General features: G+C 49.4%; 1 protein-coding gene across 1 annotated transcript; it reads right to left on the bottom strand.

Moving 5' to 3' along the window:
- Positions 1–1,262: 1,262 nt before the first annotated feature.
- CLEC3B (C-type lectin domain family 3 member B) lies at positions 1,263–9,760 on the bottom strand. The gene is made up of 3 exons (XM_074150469.1): positions 9,574–9,760; positions 4,612–4,710; positions 1,263–3,241 (listed from the first exon to the last, which is right to left on the bottom strand). Exons 1-3 carry the CDS (start codon positions 9,677–9,679, stop codon positions 2,841–2,843), a joined length of 606 nt encoding a protein of 201 aa, XP_074006570.1. The 5' UTR covers positions 9,680–9,760; the 3' UTR covers positions 1,263–2,840.
- Positions 9,761–19,083: the final 9,323 nt, after the last annotated feature.

Raw genomic sequence — 19,083 nt, 5'->3', positions numbered from 1 at the left:
ACTAAGAAGCAGGATGTAGAATAATGCTAAACTCATAATCGCCAACCTGAAACTGCAAGCTCAGTTTTGAGTCCAAATCCTGGACCCAATCCTGGGTCCAATAAACAGAGCAGGAGCAAAGCCTGTGCCCTGTGCTCCTCCCAGCTTCAGAAGAGCAAAACATCTATGAAGAACGGTGCTGGCAGGAACGTAGCTGTGAAAATAGAGAGCAAGGGAGATACGAGCAAGAAATCTGCTGAGCACAACTTGTTATTCTCTAGAGTTTGACAGATTGACTCTTTGTTGTCCTCTCTGGGAATATCCAGTGGCATCCGTCTCCACTCATCTCCATCGCCAGGGTCCGAGGCTTTCACGTTGCCCCTCTTTATTTCCTGGGCTCCTGTAAAAGCCCTCTGTTTATTTCTCTGACCACATGTTCGTGTTTTAAGACTTTGTGGTTTATGACCAGTCAGGATCAAAGCCAGCAATGCTTCCAGATTTGCTGCTTTGCATTCATGTGTATCTCAAAACATGGAGGGATTGTCTGCCAAGGGAACTAGAGCATTTATATTTATATTGAAACAGGCTGGCTTGTAGGGTGGGACCATGACCTACAGCGAAGAGCGTTGGAAACCTTCAGGATCAGAGTAAAGCTCGGAGAAGGGCTGTCCTCTTGTGCAGAAGAGACATAATTTCACAGCTCTGCAGCAGTTGAAACCTCCCAGACTGGTGTGGAGCACTGTCTTCTTCATGTATGGTCTTCCCTCCTTTGTGGGATGCTGAGGAGGAGGAGGAGGAGAAAGAGGAGGAGGGAGAAGTCACCACCTCAGCGGGGGGGAAGAAGAGGGATGCTCGATGCTGCTGCAGCTCTGCTTGTTGTGGGGGAGGTGGGAGGCAGCCTGGGGAGTGCTGGCTCCATGCTGGGACCTGAGGTGCCACCTCCCCTGGCACTGCTACCGCTGCCAAACCGGGGGTGAGGGAAGGACCTTTCTTTGGGGTTGGCTCCTATTTTGGAGTGACATTTCCCAGCAGCAAGAGGAGGGGAGGAAGGAAATCTTACTTGCCTATAAAAGGATTCCCTGCCTGTATCCCGTATGTGGCATGTGACTGGGATGATAAAAGGTGGGGGTGGAAATCCTATAAACCATATCCCAGGATGGGAGGCTCTTGCTTTCCGTTTTTCCTTTCTGCTTTTGACATCTCTGACCCTCTGACAGATCCCTGGAGCTGCTCTGAAGAGAAATGGAAGGAGAAGAAAGCACTCCAATCACATTGACACAATTCCATTCCTTCAGCAAGCTATATATATTTTTATTTTATAGTCATTTGAACAGCGGAGAGTTTGGCAATAGTGACAGCCTTGGATGTGCGCACTCTGCATTTATGTTATGTGTATGTTTTGGTCCCTCCAGCTTGGCTCTCCCACTCGATGTCTTGGAAGACCCACCATCGTGCTATTTTTTAAGCAAAGCAGCAAATTGAGATACCTCTCCCGGGGGCTCCCCAAGAGCGTCATGTCTTGAGACACCCAACCTGGCAGTGCAGGGGTCATGGTCCAAACTGGAGGAGTTATTACCAAGCTCTGAACTGCAAAGAACCGCTGACATCTTTCAGCCAACAGCCAGCAAAGCTTCGTTAAGCTGTTGGGGTGGTCTGCACTTCTTTCCCATCATTGCTGTTTATTTCAATTTTTTTTTTTTTTCTTTAACCCTTTTCTCAGGAAAAAATTACTGAGACCAGACCTTCACCTGGGCATGACTTTATTGGCACAAACAGTACTTGGCAGATTTGTGTTTGCTGAGGACTCTGCTGGACCGACAAAGACTGGAGTGTTTCAGCTGGGTTTCCATCACTTAAACAGGTCGTATGATTCCTAAAACTGCTAAAGTGAGTCTTCTTGGGGTTTGTTCTCAATGGGCTTGTCTTTTGTCCCTAATAGGATTACATTTCTATCATTTACCTAATACTTCCATCTTCTATTTCCAAGAATACACTTGACTGACTATGCTGTAAGTCATTACTGCTTCTCCCATGATGCTGGAGCATAAATAATTCTCTGAGGGGATTTTTTTTTTTTTTTAAAGATCTGGTAGTGTGTCTAGCTCTCCCACTGAAACCAGTGAAACGACCTTCTGGTTGATGAGAAAAGGACCAACAAAAGGGCACATGCTTCTGGAAAGGACACCCTCCTTCTCGATAAGTCAACCCATGCCTGTTACTTGCCAGTTCATTCGCACACATAGTTGGATGAGTTGGACAACCCGTTGAGCAGCTGGTACCCAGCCAACAAGTCCAACTGTATCTCTCAATGCAAAGCAGGAGCAACTCCCTGTGCTCGTGGAGACAGGTCTCAATCCCCAGGAGCCTGAATTGGGGAGCTGTGAGGGATGAGAAGCCCAATCCCATGTACCTCACTTTATGGGGAGGCAAAACAGGAGAAGAAGGTGGGAACTCGCTATGCTGGTGTCCCAGCGAAGCTCAGCAAGATGGGAAAGGACACTGCAGAGTGGTAGCCCTGGGCAGCTGTGATGGCTTTTTGCCAGGCTGGACTTCTGCACTGGTTCTTTGCTGAAACAACCGAGCCACCCTAATAAATGCCCTGTGTAAAAAAAAAAAATATATCTATAACTCGTGCCTTAGTAAGAACGATGCAGCTGCTAATGGGGCTGGAGGCGGCCAAACGAAATGCTCTAACGCTCTCTAATCCGGTACCGAGCCGTGACGACTTTCTTTGCAAAGAGTGACGCTACTTGAACGTGCGCGCGCGTGTTGTGTGCATACGTACATGTACACGTACCTATAGCTTCATAATCCTGCTGCCAAAGGGGGGAGACCCGGGGCAGGGGGGACACCCCCTGCTGCTACACGATCATGAACTGGCAGATGTAAGGCAGCTGGTCCCGGCACTTCTTGTCGAACCACTTGCCGACGGCGGCCCCCGACAAGGCTGCGCAGTTTTCCAGCTTGCCGCCGTCGGGCTGGGTGGTGATTTCAGTCTCCCAGTTCTTGTAGCGGATGGGGCCGCCCGTCATGTCGACCCACTTGCCCTCTGCCGCCATGTCGTTGAGGCCCAGCCATATCTCCGCCTCGGAGCCGATGCTCTTGCGCATGTAGTCGTAGAGGGCATCGTTCTCCTCCCCGCCCTGGGGGGTGCTGAGCGTGCCGCCCTGCGAGATGCAGTTTTCGCTGGCCTCGTGGTACGTCTTCCTCTCCGAAAACGCAAGAAAGCATTTTAGGTGAATTTTGGTGCCTTTCAGGCAAACTGAGAGGTTACCACACGAACAGAACCAAAAAAAAAAAAAAAATTAAAAAAAAAAAGAAAAAACATAAAAAAAGGGAATTAGGTTTAAAACCAGCAGCCAGGAAGAGGCAGCAGCAGCAAATGCGGCAGCCACATTACAACTTCATTTCTTGGGCTGTGCAGTGATTCTCAGCCGCATGGCATTCCCAGGAGCCCTCTCCCTCCTACACAGGGCATGGCTGCGGGGACGTGCCCTCCCTGTCCATAAACCGTCAGGGAAAAATGGACCTCAGGGTGCCCCCCTGTCGCCCTCCATGGGCTCTGCCGCTGCTCGAGCAGAGGCACAGCGTGGTCCCCCTACCCTTACCCCTGGCCTCGCTCTTCTCCAGCTGCTGCTATGCTTTCTCCGATGAATTTGTTTGAAGGAAGGTCTGTGATGGGCGCTGCTGGGTGTTGGAGTGTTTTTGGGAAAAAGTCTGCTGTTTCAATTCAATCATCTTAATTATGCAAGCATGAGAAAAATGTCTTTTCTAATAGGCTTTGATCAGAAGTGTTGCGCTTGCATAGCTTGAGGTCTCCAGAGGAAATTTCTACTTTTATTGTTAAGAATAGCAATATTATTTTTTTTAAGCTCTAAACCCTAAGAGTGCAGGGTACTGTAGCCAACAATAACTAATCAGAGCTATGCATTAATCCCCAAACCAATGAATGTGAGCTTGGAACTAAAGCCTTGATTTTGCTTGTGTTCTCTTTTTTTTTTTTTTAAGGATAAAATTCTCCTTAACTTGCATTTTCATCTCATTTCTGTTTCGTGTTCTGCGCATCCCTCCCCTGTTGTTGTCAGTGGAGTTTGCACAGAGTAACTGTGGAACATGGCTGAAAGATGGGCATTTTAGGACTGTCCTCTGTACGTGTTCAATGAAGCATGGTGGGACTGACCTCCATAAGGTTCCCTGAGCAATACCAGGGTACGTGTAAGAGACCAGGTCACCATTTCACTGGGGTTCAGACAAAAGAGTAAGCTACGTTTGACTGAAGCAGAGAATAATCCGTTACCCATCCCTCTGATTCATACAGGAAAACGAACATCTGGCTTACTGTCATAGGAATATTCACAGCTTTACAAATGGGAAGCTCTAGCACATAAAGGGGGGCGGGGGGCATACGCTGCACAACTCATGTCATTAACTGCTTGAGGAGCTTCATCTGCCTGGAGGAGTTACAGTGAGCCCACACTTTGCTTTGATCCCACAACCTCTCTCCCTGGGATGGACGCCTTGTCGCAGGGCGCTTGGGCATCTCTTGCTATAGTGTGTGGAGCAATTGTAGCCGCTTTATAAGCAGCTCCTCTCTCAAAGCAAAAGCCATGCCTTCTTCAGCGAGTCCTTTACCTGTCTGGAGCGCTTGCTTTTCCTTCAGCAGAGCAACCTCCTGAGAGATGTTGTCAATCATGGTCTTCAGGTCTTCAATCATTTTGAGGGTCACACCATCTGTTGGAGAAACCAAGGGAGGAGCTTAAACATCGGCTGCGTCCCCCTGGGGAGCAGCCAAAGTTGTTCCTATCATCAAAACTCCACATTTCTCTACCCTCGGAGGAAGACAAACAAAAGGGATCTGCAAAGTCAACGCCTGTCCCCTTGCACATCCATCACAGTGAGTGTTTGCTCGCTAACCTGGTTCCACCAACAACCCAGTTCTCCCAATTTGAGCTTCAGGGCACCCTGTGGGGCTTTGTGGGGCGGCGGTTTCCCCTTGGGCTGCTGCTGGGGTGGGGGTTGCAAAGCTCAGGCTCACCTCTGGAGCCCCTGTGTAGGGCACTCGCCTGCGGTGGTGCTGCACTGGGGTCAAGCTCCCAAAAATGCAGGAGGGCACTGTATGATGCTGCCCTTCCTGAGCAGCAGTTCTGCCACATACGAGTGTTTTGTTGGGAACTTAAAGCTGCTGCTCAATAGGGTTTACTGTTTTTTCAAACTCCCCAACAACATGTCCCCTCTCTCTCGCTCTATTCACGGCACACCCTCCTGGCTTTCCTTAAACCCCCTAACGTGTGATTTTCTCTGTATGCATTCCTTGCTGTGGCCCCCACGTTAGTCTGCTCTCATGGCTGCGTTGGCAGTAAAGCGCTTTGCTCGCCAGGCTGATGCTCAGCAGGAAGGGGCTGGAAGGGCTGCCCTACCTCCACTAGATCTGTCCCTGCACCATCAGCCACCCCATCCCTCAACCCACCAACCACACCATCCCTCAGGCCATCACAGCCGCCTCCATCCCACCTCCGCCTTCAGCATCCCGGGTGCAGGTACCCAAAAACCAGCCAGAGCTGCTCTCCTGCTGCAAGAAGGCACCTCCTTGGCCAGTGAGTTGGTTGCAACCTGCTACTAAAACCTACCTCTTGCTAGGTGTGTCGCTTCTGCAACCGCTCCAATTAATTGGTACTTAGATTTTTCCTGTCTGGGAGCAAAAGGATCATTGTGCTTTGGAGGTGGTGGAAGATTGAAGTGTTTGTGTTCATTACGCTACCTCTGCTGCTCCTGTTGCTTCACCTCACCTGGCATAAGCATCTGGTAGTCCTCATGGGGTGAAAGGAAAGGGGACAATTTGCCCACAAGCACAGTAGTAGGATGGGCTTCCTTGAGGTTCAAGGAGACGGGGAGCTGCGGCACCAAGCCAGGTAAGTGGGGAAGCTGCTTGGATGCGGACCAGAATCACCAGCCCACAGATTACACGGTGCCATGAATATTAAAAGCCAGACACATCAGGAGGAGGGCATTAAGCTGCTTAACTAATTGCTCAATTAACTTTAATGGGTTCACTTAATACTGAGGCACTAGTTATTATTTTGGTGCCTTTGATGAAAACACTTTGTGGGAAACAGCTAATTAATGCCTTTTTTTCTTTCTTTTTTTTTTTTTTTCATGCAAGCCTCTCTTGCAGCAGAACAGAAGTCCCATAGGTTTAAGTAACATCCAAGGGCCATGGCAGGACACTGACAACGCGTCCTGCTGGCACAGCACCTTACCTTGCTCTGGCTGGGTTTGCTGGGGGGGGAGGTTCCCCTCGAGAGGCTCCCCGTCACCCAAGGTGGACCCACCTCCTTGATAACTACCTGTGCAATCTGTCCCTTTTCACCGCCTAGTTTCCAAACCCTGGGCCACAAGATGTTCCTGCAGCAGCGTGTTCACCGGGACATCGCAAGGAGAACCACGAGCGGTTAATTTGCACTTCAGCTACAGAGCAGGTACCACAAGTGCATAAAAACCCCATCGTTTTCTATTCTATTGGCAGAGATTTTTTTGCTCTGTGCTGTTATTTCCTCAAGACTCACCTCCTGAAGCCCGTGATCAAGGCTATTACAGCTTGGTTTTGCTGCGACTGAAGCCAGCGTGGGGGCTGCCAAAGCTGCCCAGGGGAGCTGGAGCAGGTCCTTGTGCAGCTAAGCGTTAGCAGAAGGATCAAGCGTGGGCAGAGGCGAGATGAAAAGGAGACTCACAGAAGGATGTGGGTCTCAATAGTCTGTTGGTTCGAAAGCCTGGCCAGTAACGTATTTGATGCCACAAACGGGAGCTCTTGCTCGTTTTTCTTTGTTCTAATTATATTCTGAGTAACGACCGAATCCCTCTGTACTTCATTTTGATTAATTAACTATCCCTATATGAAATTTGGATCTATATCTCGGCTGCTTAGCTTTGCCTGGGAAGGCATCACCTTGTTTGCTCCTATCCAAACGGGTTTCTGTCCGTCCCCCAGCAGGTTAAAGCATCACAATGTCTGCCATCAAACCTCTCTGGCCATCGGTGTTTCTTCTGGTACCTGGCATTTCCCTGAATGTTCCAGCCGCAAAATTTAGGTCCCGTATTGCAGCCTGTCCCTGGATCAGAGGAGGGGACCAAACACAGTCGCACCGGGTTTATATTGGTATGAATGTTGGCAGGCATTTTTCTGGGAAGAGCACCCAGACTCCAAGATTACACGGGAATTTTGGCACCCACATCAGCCCCTACCTGCTGATTCAAGCATCTGGACTCCAACGGCCGGCTCCAATTACCTTAAAAATACATGTGAGAGCTACACAAAGATGTTCCCTCCCATGTCCCCAGCACCCTGCCGCACTGTGACCAAGGGGAGCCCCCCCAGGGCTGGCGGGTACCCAGCTTGGAGTCCCATTGTCCCCAGGGCAGGGGTGCCATTGCCCACCGTGGCCCCCACCTTCCCTGGGGACCCTTCTGGGCAAGAGCCCCGTGGCCACCGGAGCAGGGTAAATCCTATCTGCCCCTCCCCACAAGACATGGGGGTTTGGGGAGAGTTTGCTGAACTGCTGAGTCTGGGAAAATCACTGGGGAGCAATTTGAGGGGGGGGGACCCAACAGCAGGCAAAGCGAATGTGTTATCTCAGCATTTTCTAAAGGCTATGGTTTGGCTTTTTCATGTTGAAACAGCACCATTTTTGTTCTGAAGCAGATCCAAATGTAAGCAGTAATTACAAAAAAAAAAAAAAAAGATGAAGAAAAAACAAAAGAAAAGAAAAAAACAAATAAAAGGGAAAAAAAAAAGAGAAAAAGCTTGGCTCAAATAATAATTTTCTTTTCTAACATTTGTGGTTTGGCTGTGGAGATGAAAAAAAAGTAAATCCAGCCAAATACCCCAACCCTCCAGTGGCTTCACCCTGCCCAACCCTCCCCAGTGAAGGACGGGGGGTGAGCTGGGATGAGGGCGCTGGGGGCCTGGGATGGGGATGGGACGGGACGGGGCCATCCTGCCCTCACTCAGGGCAGCAGCGGCCAAGCCCTGGCCCCTGCAGTGGGTGGGCAGGGAGGCTTGGATGTGGCAAGGGGCTGGGGGCGAAGAGGAGCCTTGCAGGGGATTTTTAGTGCTTTCCTCCCTTTCTCCCCACACCCCCGGCATTGGTAAAAATCAGAAAAACATGTTAACCAAGAAATGCTAGAAGTTTCCAGGCAGTTAAAGGCAGGGCAGCTGACCTACCATGGGGCTGGGTGCATCCATCCCCAAAATGCCAATTTTGGGTTGGTTTTTTTTTTTTTAATTTTCCCCACAGAAAACTTGACCTCTTCTTTGAAAAGAAACCCTGAAACTCTCAGCAAAAATTGCCACCGACTGTTTTTGATGGCTTGATTTTTAGAGGAAAAAATGTCGAACCCCCCCCCCCCCCCCCCCCCCGAAAAATCTCTTTAAATCAGAGCCCAATTTTCCTGACACAAAGGTGATTTTTCTCCCACCTTCTTGTCACCAGTGGGTTACAAAGAGCGGTTCCAGTGACACGGAAAGAAAAATAACATTTCTCTAAGGAACTTATCAATCTCTCCTAAGTAAGTGCAATGAACGTATGTGCCCTATACCAGCCCAAGGGGGTATTTTTGCTCAGCTGTGGACCAGAGACGTGGAATAAGCAGATACACAGTGATTTCATACAAAGATCTAACGGGAAAAAAGGGGAAAAAAAAAAACAAAACCTCAAGGATGGGGTCTGACAAAAATAGCCACCGGGTGAGCGCGGAGAGCAGCCAGGCCAAGCGGAGTCCTGGGATGCTTCTTCCTCGCTCCCTGCTTCGTTCCAAGCAGCCGAGCGCCCACCAGAAGTGGTCCAAGCCCACGCCACCGCAGCCCGACACATCAGGCAGGGCTCACACGCTTCCTTACCTGCCCTCTCCTGTAAGTGATGTGCTCTGTGTCAGAGGTGGTGGTGGTGGGGAAGGATGGGATGGTAGCAAAAAAAAAAAGGAGAAGAAAAGCAAAAAAACCCCCAAACCACTATGGAAAATAGACCTTGGGCACCTTTTTGTGTGTGTTGCCCCCTGGTAAGCCTGAGTAGTTAAAACTTGTGAGTGGCTCGACATACACCCGGGGCAAGTGTGTTCATAATGAAGAGCCATGTTGATATTTAAGGGACTACGTCTCGCTCCTGTTACCTGTCTACTCTTGTGGCCACATCTACAACAGCAGCCTGTCATCTGCCACCTATTTGCTTCTGAAAAATGAATGAGTAGGGGTACGGGGGGGTCATAGAAATGGAGATTTTAGTAGAGGAAAGGTTTGGGACGAACATTAGAGATAACATAAAAAAACCACATTCACCCTCTGAAATTCAGACCGAGCTGCCCCATCAAACTTATTCAAGGTAGTAACCTGCCAAAACCATTTCAATTTCCTCACTATCTTACAGAAGGGCTACGCAATCCTTCCCACGGAGGAGGGGGGGAAAAAAGACACTTTATTAGCTTCTTAGACGTTTTTTAAAAAGTTTCATTAAAGTACTGTTAAATACCCAAACGACCAGGCTAATCGCATCCCCCTCACGCCCCGCCAGGTTTCCTCGCCGGGAAGGTGCCGCAGCTCCTTACCTTTCTTGGAAGCCGCTGTTTTTTGCCGGGCTTTGCCGTTTTGCTGGCTGGAGACCTGGGCGAGGGAAAGGAGGCAGAGGAGCAGGCAGGCTCCCCGGAGCGCCATGCCGCTGCCGTCCGGCGCCGAGCGGAGGTGGAACAGCTTCGCTCTGCCCTCAAGACAGACGGCTTAACGCCGGCTTGGATCAGAAATGGCCGGCCCAGAAAGCCGCCCGCTGAGCCCCGGCCAGAGGCAGCCTCCCGGCCCTGGGGAAGGGGGGGGGGGGGGCTCAGGCAGCTCCGGCCAAGGCTGAAAAACATCCCAGCGGGTTTGCATTTCTTAGCAGGCTGCTTGTTTTTGTTTTAAAAAAAAAAAAAAAAAAAAAAAAAAAAAGGAGGAAAAGAAGGGAACGAACCTACTGAAAGTCTGCTAAGCTAAACACGAGGAAAGGCTGTGGAATGATTCCCTATGGATTTGAGCAAAATGCCACAGGTTTGATCTCACGTGGCAGCGATGGTAACGATGATGTGAGGTGGGAAAGGGAGTTTGGGCAACTGAGGGAACAGGAGGGGGTCCAGCCCTCTGCGGGGCTGCCCGGGAGGGATGCCGCCGGCACTGACAGCCGTGGAGGGAGCGTGCAGGGGTTCCTGAGCACCCCAGCCCCCCACCATGGCACAGTGCAAGGCCCTGCGTGGAGATTCCCAGTTTATCCCCACTGCAATCCCCCAGCCCAAACACAGCCACAGGGACGGGGCATTCCCAGGGTAGCCCTCGCTCCAAGGGGAGCTCTTACACCTCAAAACACCAGCTCCACCGTGGCCTTGGCAGGGTTGTCCTGCCATCATTGCCTCTCCACAACAGATGAGACTGGCTCCTCACACCCACCTCTTCCCAGCTCTGCATGGGGTCCCCTCTGGAGGGTGACCCTGGCAGTGGGGACACTCGTTTCCCTGCTCAGGTGCCATGCAGCAGCAAGAGCTAAGACGTGGCCGTCCCACAAGAGCTATACGTTTTACCCTCTCAGGCCCGGTGGCAATTTCTCCTTTGCTCTCAGACAGCCATGGGTTAAGGGCAGCTTCCAATGCGATAGGTTTGGACCTCTATTTTTGGGGTCCCCCCCTTCCAAGAGGGGGTTGCTGGGCACAGCAGCCCTGTGCCTTTGCTCTCACCCAGCTCCCACGTTTAGGTTGGAGGACAAGGCTTCGGGCTGCTTTTCCTTGCACCGACGGCTGGAGACAAAGGGTGGCTCCCAGACCTGGGCTCAAACCACCAGTTCTGGGGCAGCTTCAGCGCAAATCACTCTCCTCGTGGCGAGTCCCATCCCTGGGGGTGAGGACAGCTGTGTTGGCCATACTGTCCCCTACCCCTATGGCAATTTGCAAGGACAGGGGGGGTCAGTGCTGTGGGGCTGCCTGGTAGCAGCATGGCACTGAGACCTCAGAGGCACCTGGGTGGCACCACCCCGGGGAGTGAGACTCCTCTGGTGGCAAATGCGTCCCCACGGCCAGACCATGCGGTGCTTTTAGTTTTTCCAAAAACGCTTTTGTTTCTGTAGGACAGGAAAACAAACAATGGCTCTGGAGGTTTAAACCAAACCAAGGGGCTGCTCAATCATGTTGCTCTTAACGCTTTCCACTGCGCCGGCGGGGAGCTGGAGGTATTTTGGTTCTGCCTTACCCCCCAAGGCAGCGGGAAAGAAATCTCAGCCCCAGCACCTACAGCTGTGTCTGTGTCCCAAAAGCCACCTGAAAGAGGGCTGCATTTCGGCATGCCTGGGCAAAAGCGGGGACAAAGAGAACCCAGAAGATGTTCAATCTGCTACTGCAGACATCCTGCTAAGAGGAAGGCTGCTCTGCACCTACCTGGTGCTGGACCACCTCCCTTCCTCCTCTGGCACCTTTGAGAATCAAAATCAAGTCAAAATCAGGTGCTCTTCAGAAACCTGGTACATGCCAGGGTCGATATTCCAAAGTATCCCGTGGCCAGGTCTGTCAAAGCTCTCATTGATGCTTCACACCCACCCGACAGATTGAGTACATGGTGGGGTCTTCCCCGGGGCCACCTGATGGTTAGGTGACTGGAAAATATTTTGAAATTTGGGCCTTCACACAGTTTTGGGGATGTTCAGGCTTTTAAATACCCCAGACCTGTAATAGATGACTGGGATGAGCTGGACTTAGGATGGAGGGGAATGCATCCCATAGAAAGCTGTTTTCCCTGTGTCCCCCCCTTTCAGGGTCCCAGTCTGACTTCAGCATAGCCCAGCTGCTTTAAGAGCCACCCTGCTGCCTAAACCAAGACCAATCCCTCATTTGTTTTGGGTGCTGCGGTTGTTCTGCAGCTGCAGCACAAGCAGGGCAGTCTTTCCTGCAAGAGGAACAAGAACGTTTGAACAGGCAGAGGAAATTCTTGTAGAGGAGAGGATGGACAGGCATTTTGGAGAATAAAGTGCTCTGGACTTTAATGTTAAATCTTAAATTTGGCCATTAACCTTAAATCTTTTCTGAAAAATTCAACTACCCAGCACAATGTGAACCACTGGAGTGGTAGGAGCATAAAAACTCTGAGATAAACAGGGGTGTGGCTGGAAAAAGAGCTGCCACTGATTTAGTTTGGCCACAACTGTGTTACCCTGCCTCGCACTTCTGCTGAAGAAGGAAAACCCTGCCCTTGTATCCTACCTGAACAGAGCTCCCTTGTAGTCCAAGCCTTTGAAGCCAAGGAGGAACAGGTTTCATTTTCCCTTCCCTGCACCACAAACGCTCAACCCCTCTCACATTTAAGCCAGACAATATATATTTTAGGGATTTACCGTTCTCTTGCCTGGGCTATCCCAAAATGGGATGGAGCACAAGAGCTGCCAAACACCTACATACACATACGTGTTCCCTTCTCTTGACATTTGAGCAGCACTGACCTATCCAAAGTACTTTTGGTAACTCAGCACCTCCCAGTTTTCCTTGGACCTAGATTTTCTCGCCTGCCTTTGCTTTGATTCATGTCCTGCCACGCTGGGGAAAAAACAAAAATGTTGTCTTTGCTGCTGCGCGTGAAACAGATGGTTCTGATGTGGGGTCTGATGGCCACAGGTTTTGGGTGGCTGAGACTTGCCAGAATGTTGCATTTTTCCGATTGCCCAGCTGAAACGAGAAGGGCAAGGCAGGTCTCCACTAGCTCCTGAAGGACAGGCCTGTGGTGGCCAGCATGTCCTGTGCTGGATGCCACCATCACTTTTCTTGAAAAAGAGAAAAATGAAAAGAAGTAGACTTAAAAAAACTTGCCTCTGGCTGCAACACCTATTCACAGGGGGCTTTGTTCCAATTCTGCCCTACATAGGCTGAAAAAAGAAAATAATCCTTGATATTATAAAACCTCATAAACCTCCGCAAACCCACCTGACAGGAGCAAGCTGAAGTGTTGCTGCAACAGGTCTGGAATGGGGATGCTATGGGAAAGGGCCACCTAAAAGCTGGAGGGCCCTTGCCCTTATGGAGCCCACTCCCTGCTCGGGCTCCTGCTGAAGCACGAGGCTGCGGTTCCAACGGGGCTACCAATGGTCCTTCGTAAACTGGCTCTTTTGGGCAGATATGCTTTGGAGATCCCGATGATTCACGCTTCTTATGTAAGGGAGGTGTGGGAGGTGGGTAGAGGTAATCCTTTTTATTAGATGAACTAATAGAACTGGAAGATGGTGGCAAGGTTTTGGCAACGTGAACCCTTCCCCTTCGGGGCTGAAAGGGAAGCAGCAGATGTCAGAGCTGAGGAGCAACAGCTGTGAGGCTCCTTAGGCACATAAAGCCCATTGGAGAGCAAGGGAGCAGGCACCAGGGGAAAGAGAGTAACAGCTGATTCATTGAAGGGTTAATGAGAAGGAGAAAGGCTATAATCATGCCAAGAAACCAGGTTTTTGTCCCTGATTTTTTAAATCTGTCCAATTATGGATTTTACTTCCCAGTAAAAGCACTTTACTCCCTGGTTTTGCGCCCAGTCTCCTGGTCAGACTGACAGTAGCTCCTGTCAGCTCTAAAGAAACTGGTTCGAGATGAAAAAAAAAAGGGGCAGAAGAATGTATGCTTATGGAAACTGTCCCAGGGCCGCAGGAAAGCAGTCAGAAAAGTTTACGTGGCTTTGGGAAACCCAGTAAGTAGGCTGCGATGCTGAATTTGGAAGGCTTTCAGTTAGCAAAACAGTGGCTGGAATAAGCTCATGAAAGGAAGCTGGATGCTCCTGGCAAAGATGCAGGCCTGTGATTTCATGCCCAGCTAGGCAAGGAAATGGGCAGCGAGATCAGAGGCTATTTTGATTTGGCTCCTAGGAAATGAGCAGGTATCGCCAAGCCAAGAAATGAGGCAGCGCCACAACACAATGGCTGGAAAGTGGAAGGGTGGACTAGATAACAGTATTCACACGGTCATTATCAAGATAGGCAATTACCAGCCCTGGCTTTTCAAGTCTAATTTACTGGTTCAAAGGCAGGCCACCACAACACCAAACCATTCTTGCTCTTTGCCTGCAGCCCAACTCCTCCGGGAAGGCTCCTACCTTTCCCACCGGCACTGACAGCAGGAATGCAAAGGGGAGACCCAAAAGTGTCTTTACACATGGGGCCATGTAGCTCGGTGCCTTCACCCACGGCCGGGGCAGCAGGCAGGGTTTCGTACCTCTGCTGCCTTCACCGAGTCTACTCTGGAGGATCCGTGTCTCCGCGGCACCGCAGTAACCTCGAAGAGGAGTAAGAGAGAAAGAGCGGTGGACAGCAAAAAACACACCGCGAGAAGTGGGGCTAGCAGAAGATGACCTCTGATACTAATTAACCGCTGCCTGAACTTGTGCTGGCATCGTTCCTGATTTCTACCAGCATAAACATCAGAACAGGTTAAAATGGAAAAAGCCGAATCTATGGATCATTGTTTTTGAGACCAATCGAGAAGAAATGCGATAATAGTCCAGGAAAGGGCGGTATTCATAAGGACAATGATGGGGAAAACCAAGGAGTCAGCACTTTGCCAAAATGTTATCCCCAGCACCAACATTAGGAAATTGGCTCTGAGCCTCATGAGGGAGTCGTCCCATCACACGCCATGGCAAGCACAGCTCACATCCCTGCCCTATGCTCACCAAGGGTCACAGGACAGAAGGATCTGCGCTAAAGGAGATGCCCAGGCCTTGAACCGGACCAAAATGTGGAGAACTTGAGTTGAAGTGCTACCAGCTGCTCAAAATCCTCCTGTTTCCAAGAGCAGCTGCACCAAAGGACTCACTCTCCCTTCTGCATGGAGCATACAGCTCCTGCGGGCTAGGGTTAAACCTGGCTGTCTTCACTGCTTTGCTTTTCTGCCCATCATCCCTGTCCCAAAGTCCACCCAGCCAAAGGAAAACTGTAGTCAAGTGTATAAATCTAACATCAAAACTCTGGAGAAATTCCTAGTTGTGTAGGATTGCTGAGCAGCCTGCACGAAACTGTCTGTTTCGGCATCAGCTCAAGTGAAGTCACCATTGAAATTTAAGTCAGTATTTTAGGACAGGCAGGCAGACAGCGGTTCTGCCAGCTTATGATCTTGTTGCCTCTTGTTCTCACCTTTGAGCGACCGGTTTGCATTCACGTGGCTGCAGATGCTGAATTAGGGACTCTAGGAGGATTTCAGCATCGGTCTTAGAAATCCCTTAGTTTTTTCAAAATAGAGAGAAGATTGTGTGATCAGCCAGCAGGAAGAAAGCAATCCATGCCCTTGAAAAGCCTCATCAGATTAAAGTTGGTCTCTCTCTGGGGGGAAAGGAAAAAAGTAGAACTTAAATCCTGACTTTTTAACCCATAGGTTTCCAATCCCAGAAATACCAAAACTTACTGTTTGCCAAAACATAGTTTTGGGGAGGGGGGTGGGCCTGCAGGCTGGTGTCTCTGACCACCTCTAATGCCCAAGCACAACTGGTTCTGCTGCTGTCCCCACCATGCCAGCTGGGTGGAGGAGGCCTCTACATCAGAAAGTGGCTGAGATTTCATTTCCTTTTTCTCCCCCCGAGTTATTAGCTAAGGGGCTACAGAAACTATGATCTTCTCGGCCTCAATCAGGGAGATCAAATCTGATCTACAAATGTAGACATGAAAACTCAGGGGTGTCTGTGCTGCTGATCTTATCCTAATGCTGAGAACAGGATAGCAACAGAGATGCTCATAGAGCTCGTAAGATAACCACAGCCTTATTAAAAAGTGTTCCAGTTGATGAAATTGAGGTTGAAACCATCACCAGGGAGTCATTAACAGCAGTATGTTTGAGATGCTAACGTTTTGCAGGAACAGCAAAAAGGTCTTTGTTACCTGATAGCTAGAAATGCAGCTGATCCAAGGGAAAAATGAGGCATCACAGCCTCTCTGTGGGGAGTTGGGTACCAAAGTGCCCTACGGTGGCCGAGCGCTATGACTGGGAGACCAGGGCTTCAAAGGACCAAGGGATCAGGCATTTAAAGTGCCAGCCTGAAACCAGCCCCTGGCAGCTGCCTCCCTAACAGCAGGGAGCAGGCACAGCCACAGGAGCATCCACGTTTTGGCTCAGAGGGAACAGCTGTCTCACACTGGCGGGGAGCGCCAACAGGCAGGAGCGTACTAGGAGACGAGGGGCTGGGGAGCAGGGAGGAATGACAGCACGGAGGCTGACAGCTGAAGAGCTTCAGTCTCAGCTGCAGGCCCGCTCTTCCACTGTGCTCAGGCGTGTTAACGGAAAGGAGGGTGGTGAGACACTGGAAGAGGTTGCCCAGAGAAGCTGTGGATGCCCCATCCCTGTAAGAGTTCAAGACAAGGGTGGATGGGGCTTTGAGCAACCTGGTCTAGTGGGAGGTGTCCCTGCCCATGGCAGGGGGGTTGGAACTTGATGATCTTGAAGGTCCCTTCCAACTCTAACCATTCTATGATTCTATGAGGGAACAAAGCTCTGGGGTAAAGACTAGACCACTCTCCTCTCAGGTCTTACCAAGTCATGCTGATTTCTTCCCCCAGCTCTGGGGCTCCCCGGCTGCTTATTACAGGCAAAGTAAACCAGTGCCACAGCAGGGCTGGAGAACATCCCTACGTCGAGGAGGGAAGCAGCATCTGCTTAAGTTTAAAAGAAAAGTTGGAGGCAGTCCTTGCAGAAGGTAGTAAATCCCATTTAATTCCTATTTGCAGAGGACAGGCAGAAACTCCATGAGATACTATCTACATCAAATCAAGGTACTGACTCCCTCAAAAAAAAAAGAGTGAGCTCTGTTTCCCACTAACATGTCTCTACAACAGGCTGTGCCGAAGCAAGTTTTTATAAAGCCCAACTGCATGTGGCATAGCCCCTCTCCTCCCCATTGCCTTAATCCCCGTCCCCAGGGCCAAACAAGCTCCCCTTCTCCTCCCCAAGCTACGCAATTGCAATGTTGAACCGTTACTGTAGTTGTGAAATGTTGGCTGATGGGATTCCTGGGCTTGGTAAATCTGCTGTGCATCACCTTAAATGTAAACACAGATCTGGAGAAAGATGAGAAGCAAATCAGCCACGTCTACTGACCTACACCCTTAGCCTTCTCCTGCTTCATGGGGGCTGTCTCTGTCAAATGGACCTTTAGGCTGGGATACATGGGGGAAAGAAGAAAAAAAAGAAAGGTAAATTGCAGCAGAGTGTATTTTGGGCAACAGAAGTAGAAGCCTAGCAGGAGTTGCTAGACTCCTCATCTATAGCACACAGCTTTCAGCTTCTCGACACTCCCAGCAGAAGCAATTAATTTCTGGGACAAACAGAGAGCTATCCTGCTCCGCAGATGTTTCCTCTTAGTTCTACTGGACTTGAGTCAATGAAAACGTGGCAATATCTGCACAGCAACACATGGAACTTTCCACCAGCCCAGATGGGAACAGGAGCAGTCTCAGTTGAAGCTTCTATTAAAAATCTAACTGCTATTTTTGTTTGTGATGGAAGGGGGTGGTTAAAGAGAGCCAAGAAAATAGAAACGGGCAGTGTAGCCCTTAGCACGCCTGAGAACCACGGTCTCAAAGATTTCTTGGCAGATGTTGTATCAACCGGGAGAGCTTTTACCCCTGTTGGAGCTTTGTTTATCTATTTGGGATACAAGCTGGTAGCAGCAAACCTCCAGGGGCAGCTGAGACCAACTAGCAGCTGCACAATACTTTTGGCCGGGCTCATTATTTATATCTCAGGGGTAGAAGCAGCCTTAGTCTGAACTGGGACCACACTCCACCCCACTGCTTTTCAATGCCAACAGAGAGCGAGGTAGCGGGAGGGAGGTAGCGAGTGTGGAAGGAACAGGACCCCTTGAAGACACCCAATTCATTCTGTGCCTGCTTACACAGCTACAGAAGCCCTGGGGGAGGAGATGCGTGATTAGAGGAGGCACTGCAGATACTTGCACCATGTTAATTTATACTTACACTCTCAGAAAGTGCCTGGTAGTAAGTATTTTGTGACTGGGGTAGCCATTTTTGTATACACAGCTGCTCCACAGGTTTCCGTGTGCTGGCAGCAGAGACGGATGCTCAGGTAGCAAGAGTTTGCTTTTAGGTACCTTGAGCACATAGGCTAGATCTCAGATGGGCTAAATATTTGTCATGCTTAGTAAGAAGTAGAGAGGGAATGCAAATATGTTCACCTACACAGAGGTGTCAGTTAACAGGCTTGAAACAGTGAGGTTTCTTCTCCCCCCACCCCAGCTCCCATAACAACCTATTTGAAATTAAAGGGATCTGGACAGGGTACAAGAAGCATCTTAAATGATGTAACTTGCAAAACGCTTGGAGATCCTTCAGCTGGAAGGCTATGCAGAAATACTCTATTATTACCATGTTACAAAATTCACCCTGGAAGTAACTCTGGGCAGCCTTTTGGTTTCCAACTACAAATCTGTAATAAAACAGGCAACAGCTATTCAGACAACATCTGTGGTTTAAGACTCACAATCCTCATTTAGATGAACCATTTTCTGAAACATTAAACAATACGTGACCAAACAAAAATTGCCTGTGGTTAAGTCTAAGGTATTGTAAATGTTTTTTCTCCCTTCAGTTTTCTTTCTATATTCTTACAAGTAGCTTTTCATGGCAAGGAATGGATCACAGCTACTGTAAAGCTGAGGTCAGGTTAGTCTTTGCTTCACATTGTATAACTCCACTGGAGTAATTAAAGATGATATATATATATATAATCATTCTCACTTCTTGCCTGTATTACTAGGTAGCACTATCATAATATACCTATTACTTAAGGTACTAAAAAAAAATCCCACATCTTCAAAATAGATATCTTGGGCAAATTTGGTAGGACAATTTTTTATGTTTTTAAACCTGCCTGCTCATTACAGTAGTGGCTGAATTATCAAACTCCAAAAAAATTAACTTATTTTCCCTTCTACCTTAGCCATGCCCCTTCTCCTCAGCCACCATGTAAGGTTTTGGCTAGGTTACTGTTGTACCTGTTGGCAAAAGGGACAGGCAGAGTTCTTGTAAGCAAAGAAATCTCAGTTTAAAATATGAATTAGAAACTTCGGACCACGTATTT

Source organism: Numenius arquata, chromosome 7 (genome assembly GCF_964106895.1).
Source record: "Numenius arquata chromosome 7, bNumArq3.hap1.1, whole genome shotgun sequence".
Classification (NCBI taxonomy): domain Eukaryota; kingdom Metazoa; phylum Chordata; class Aves; order Charadriiformes; family Scolopacidae; genus Numenius; species Numenius arquata.
Note: the sequence above shows the minus strand (reverse complement) of the source record. Positions and strands in the feature narration are given on the sequence as shown.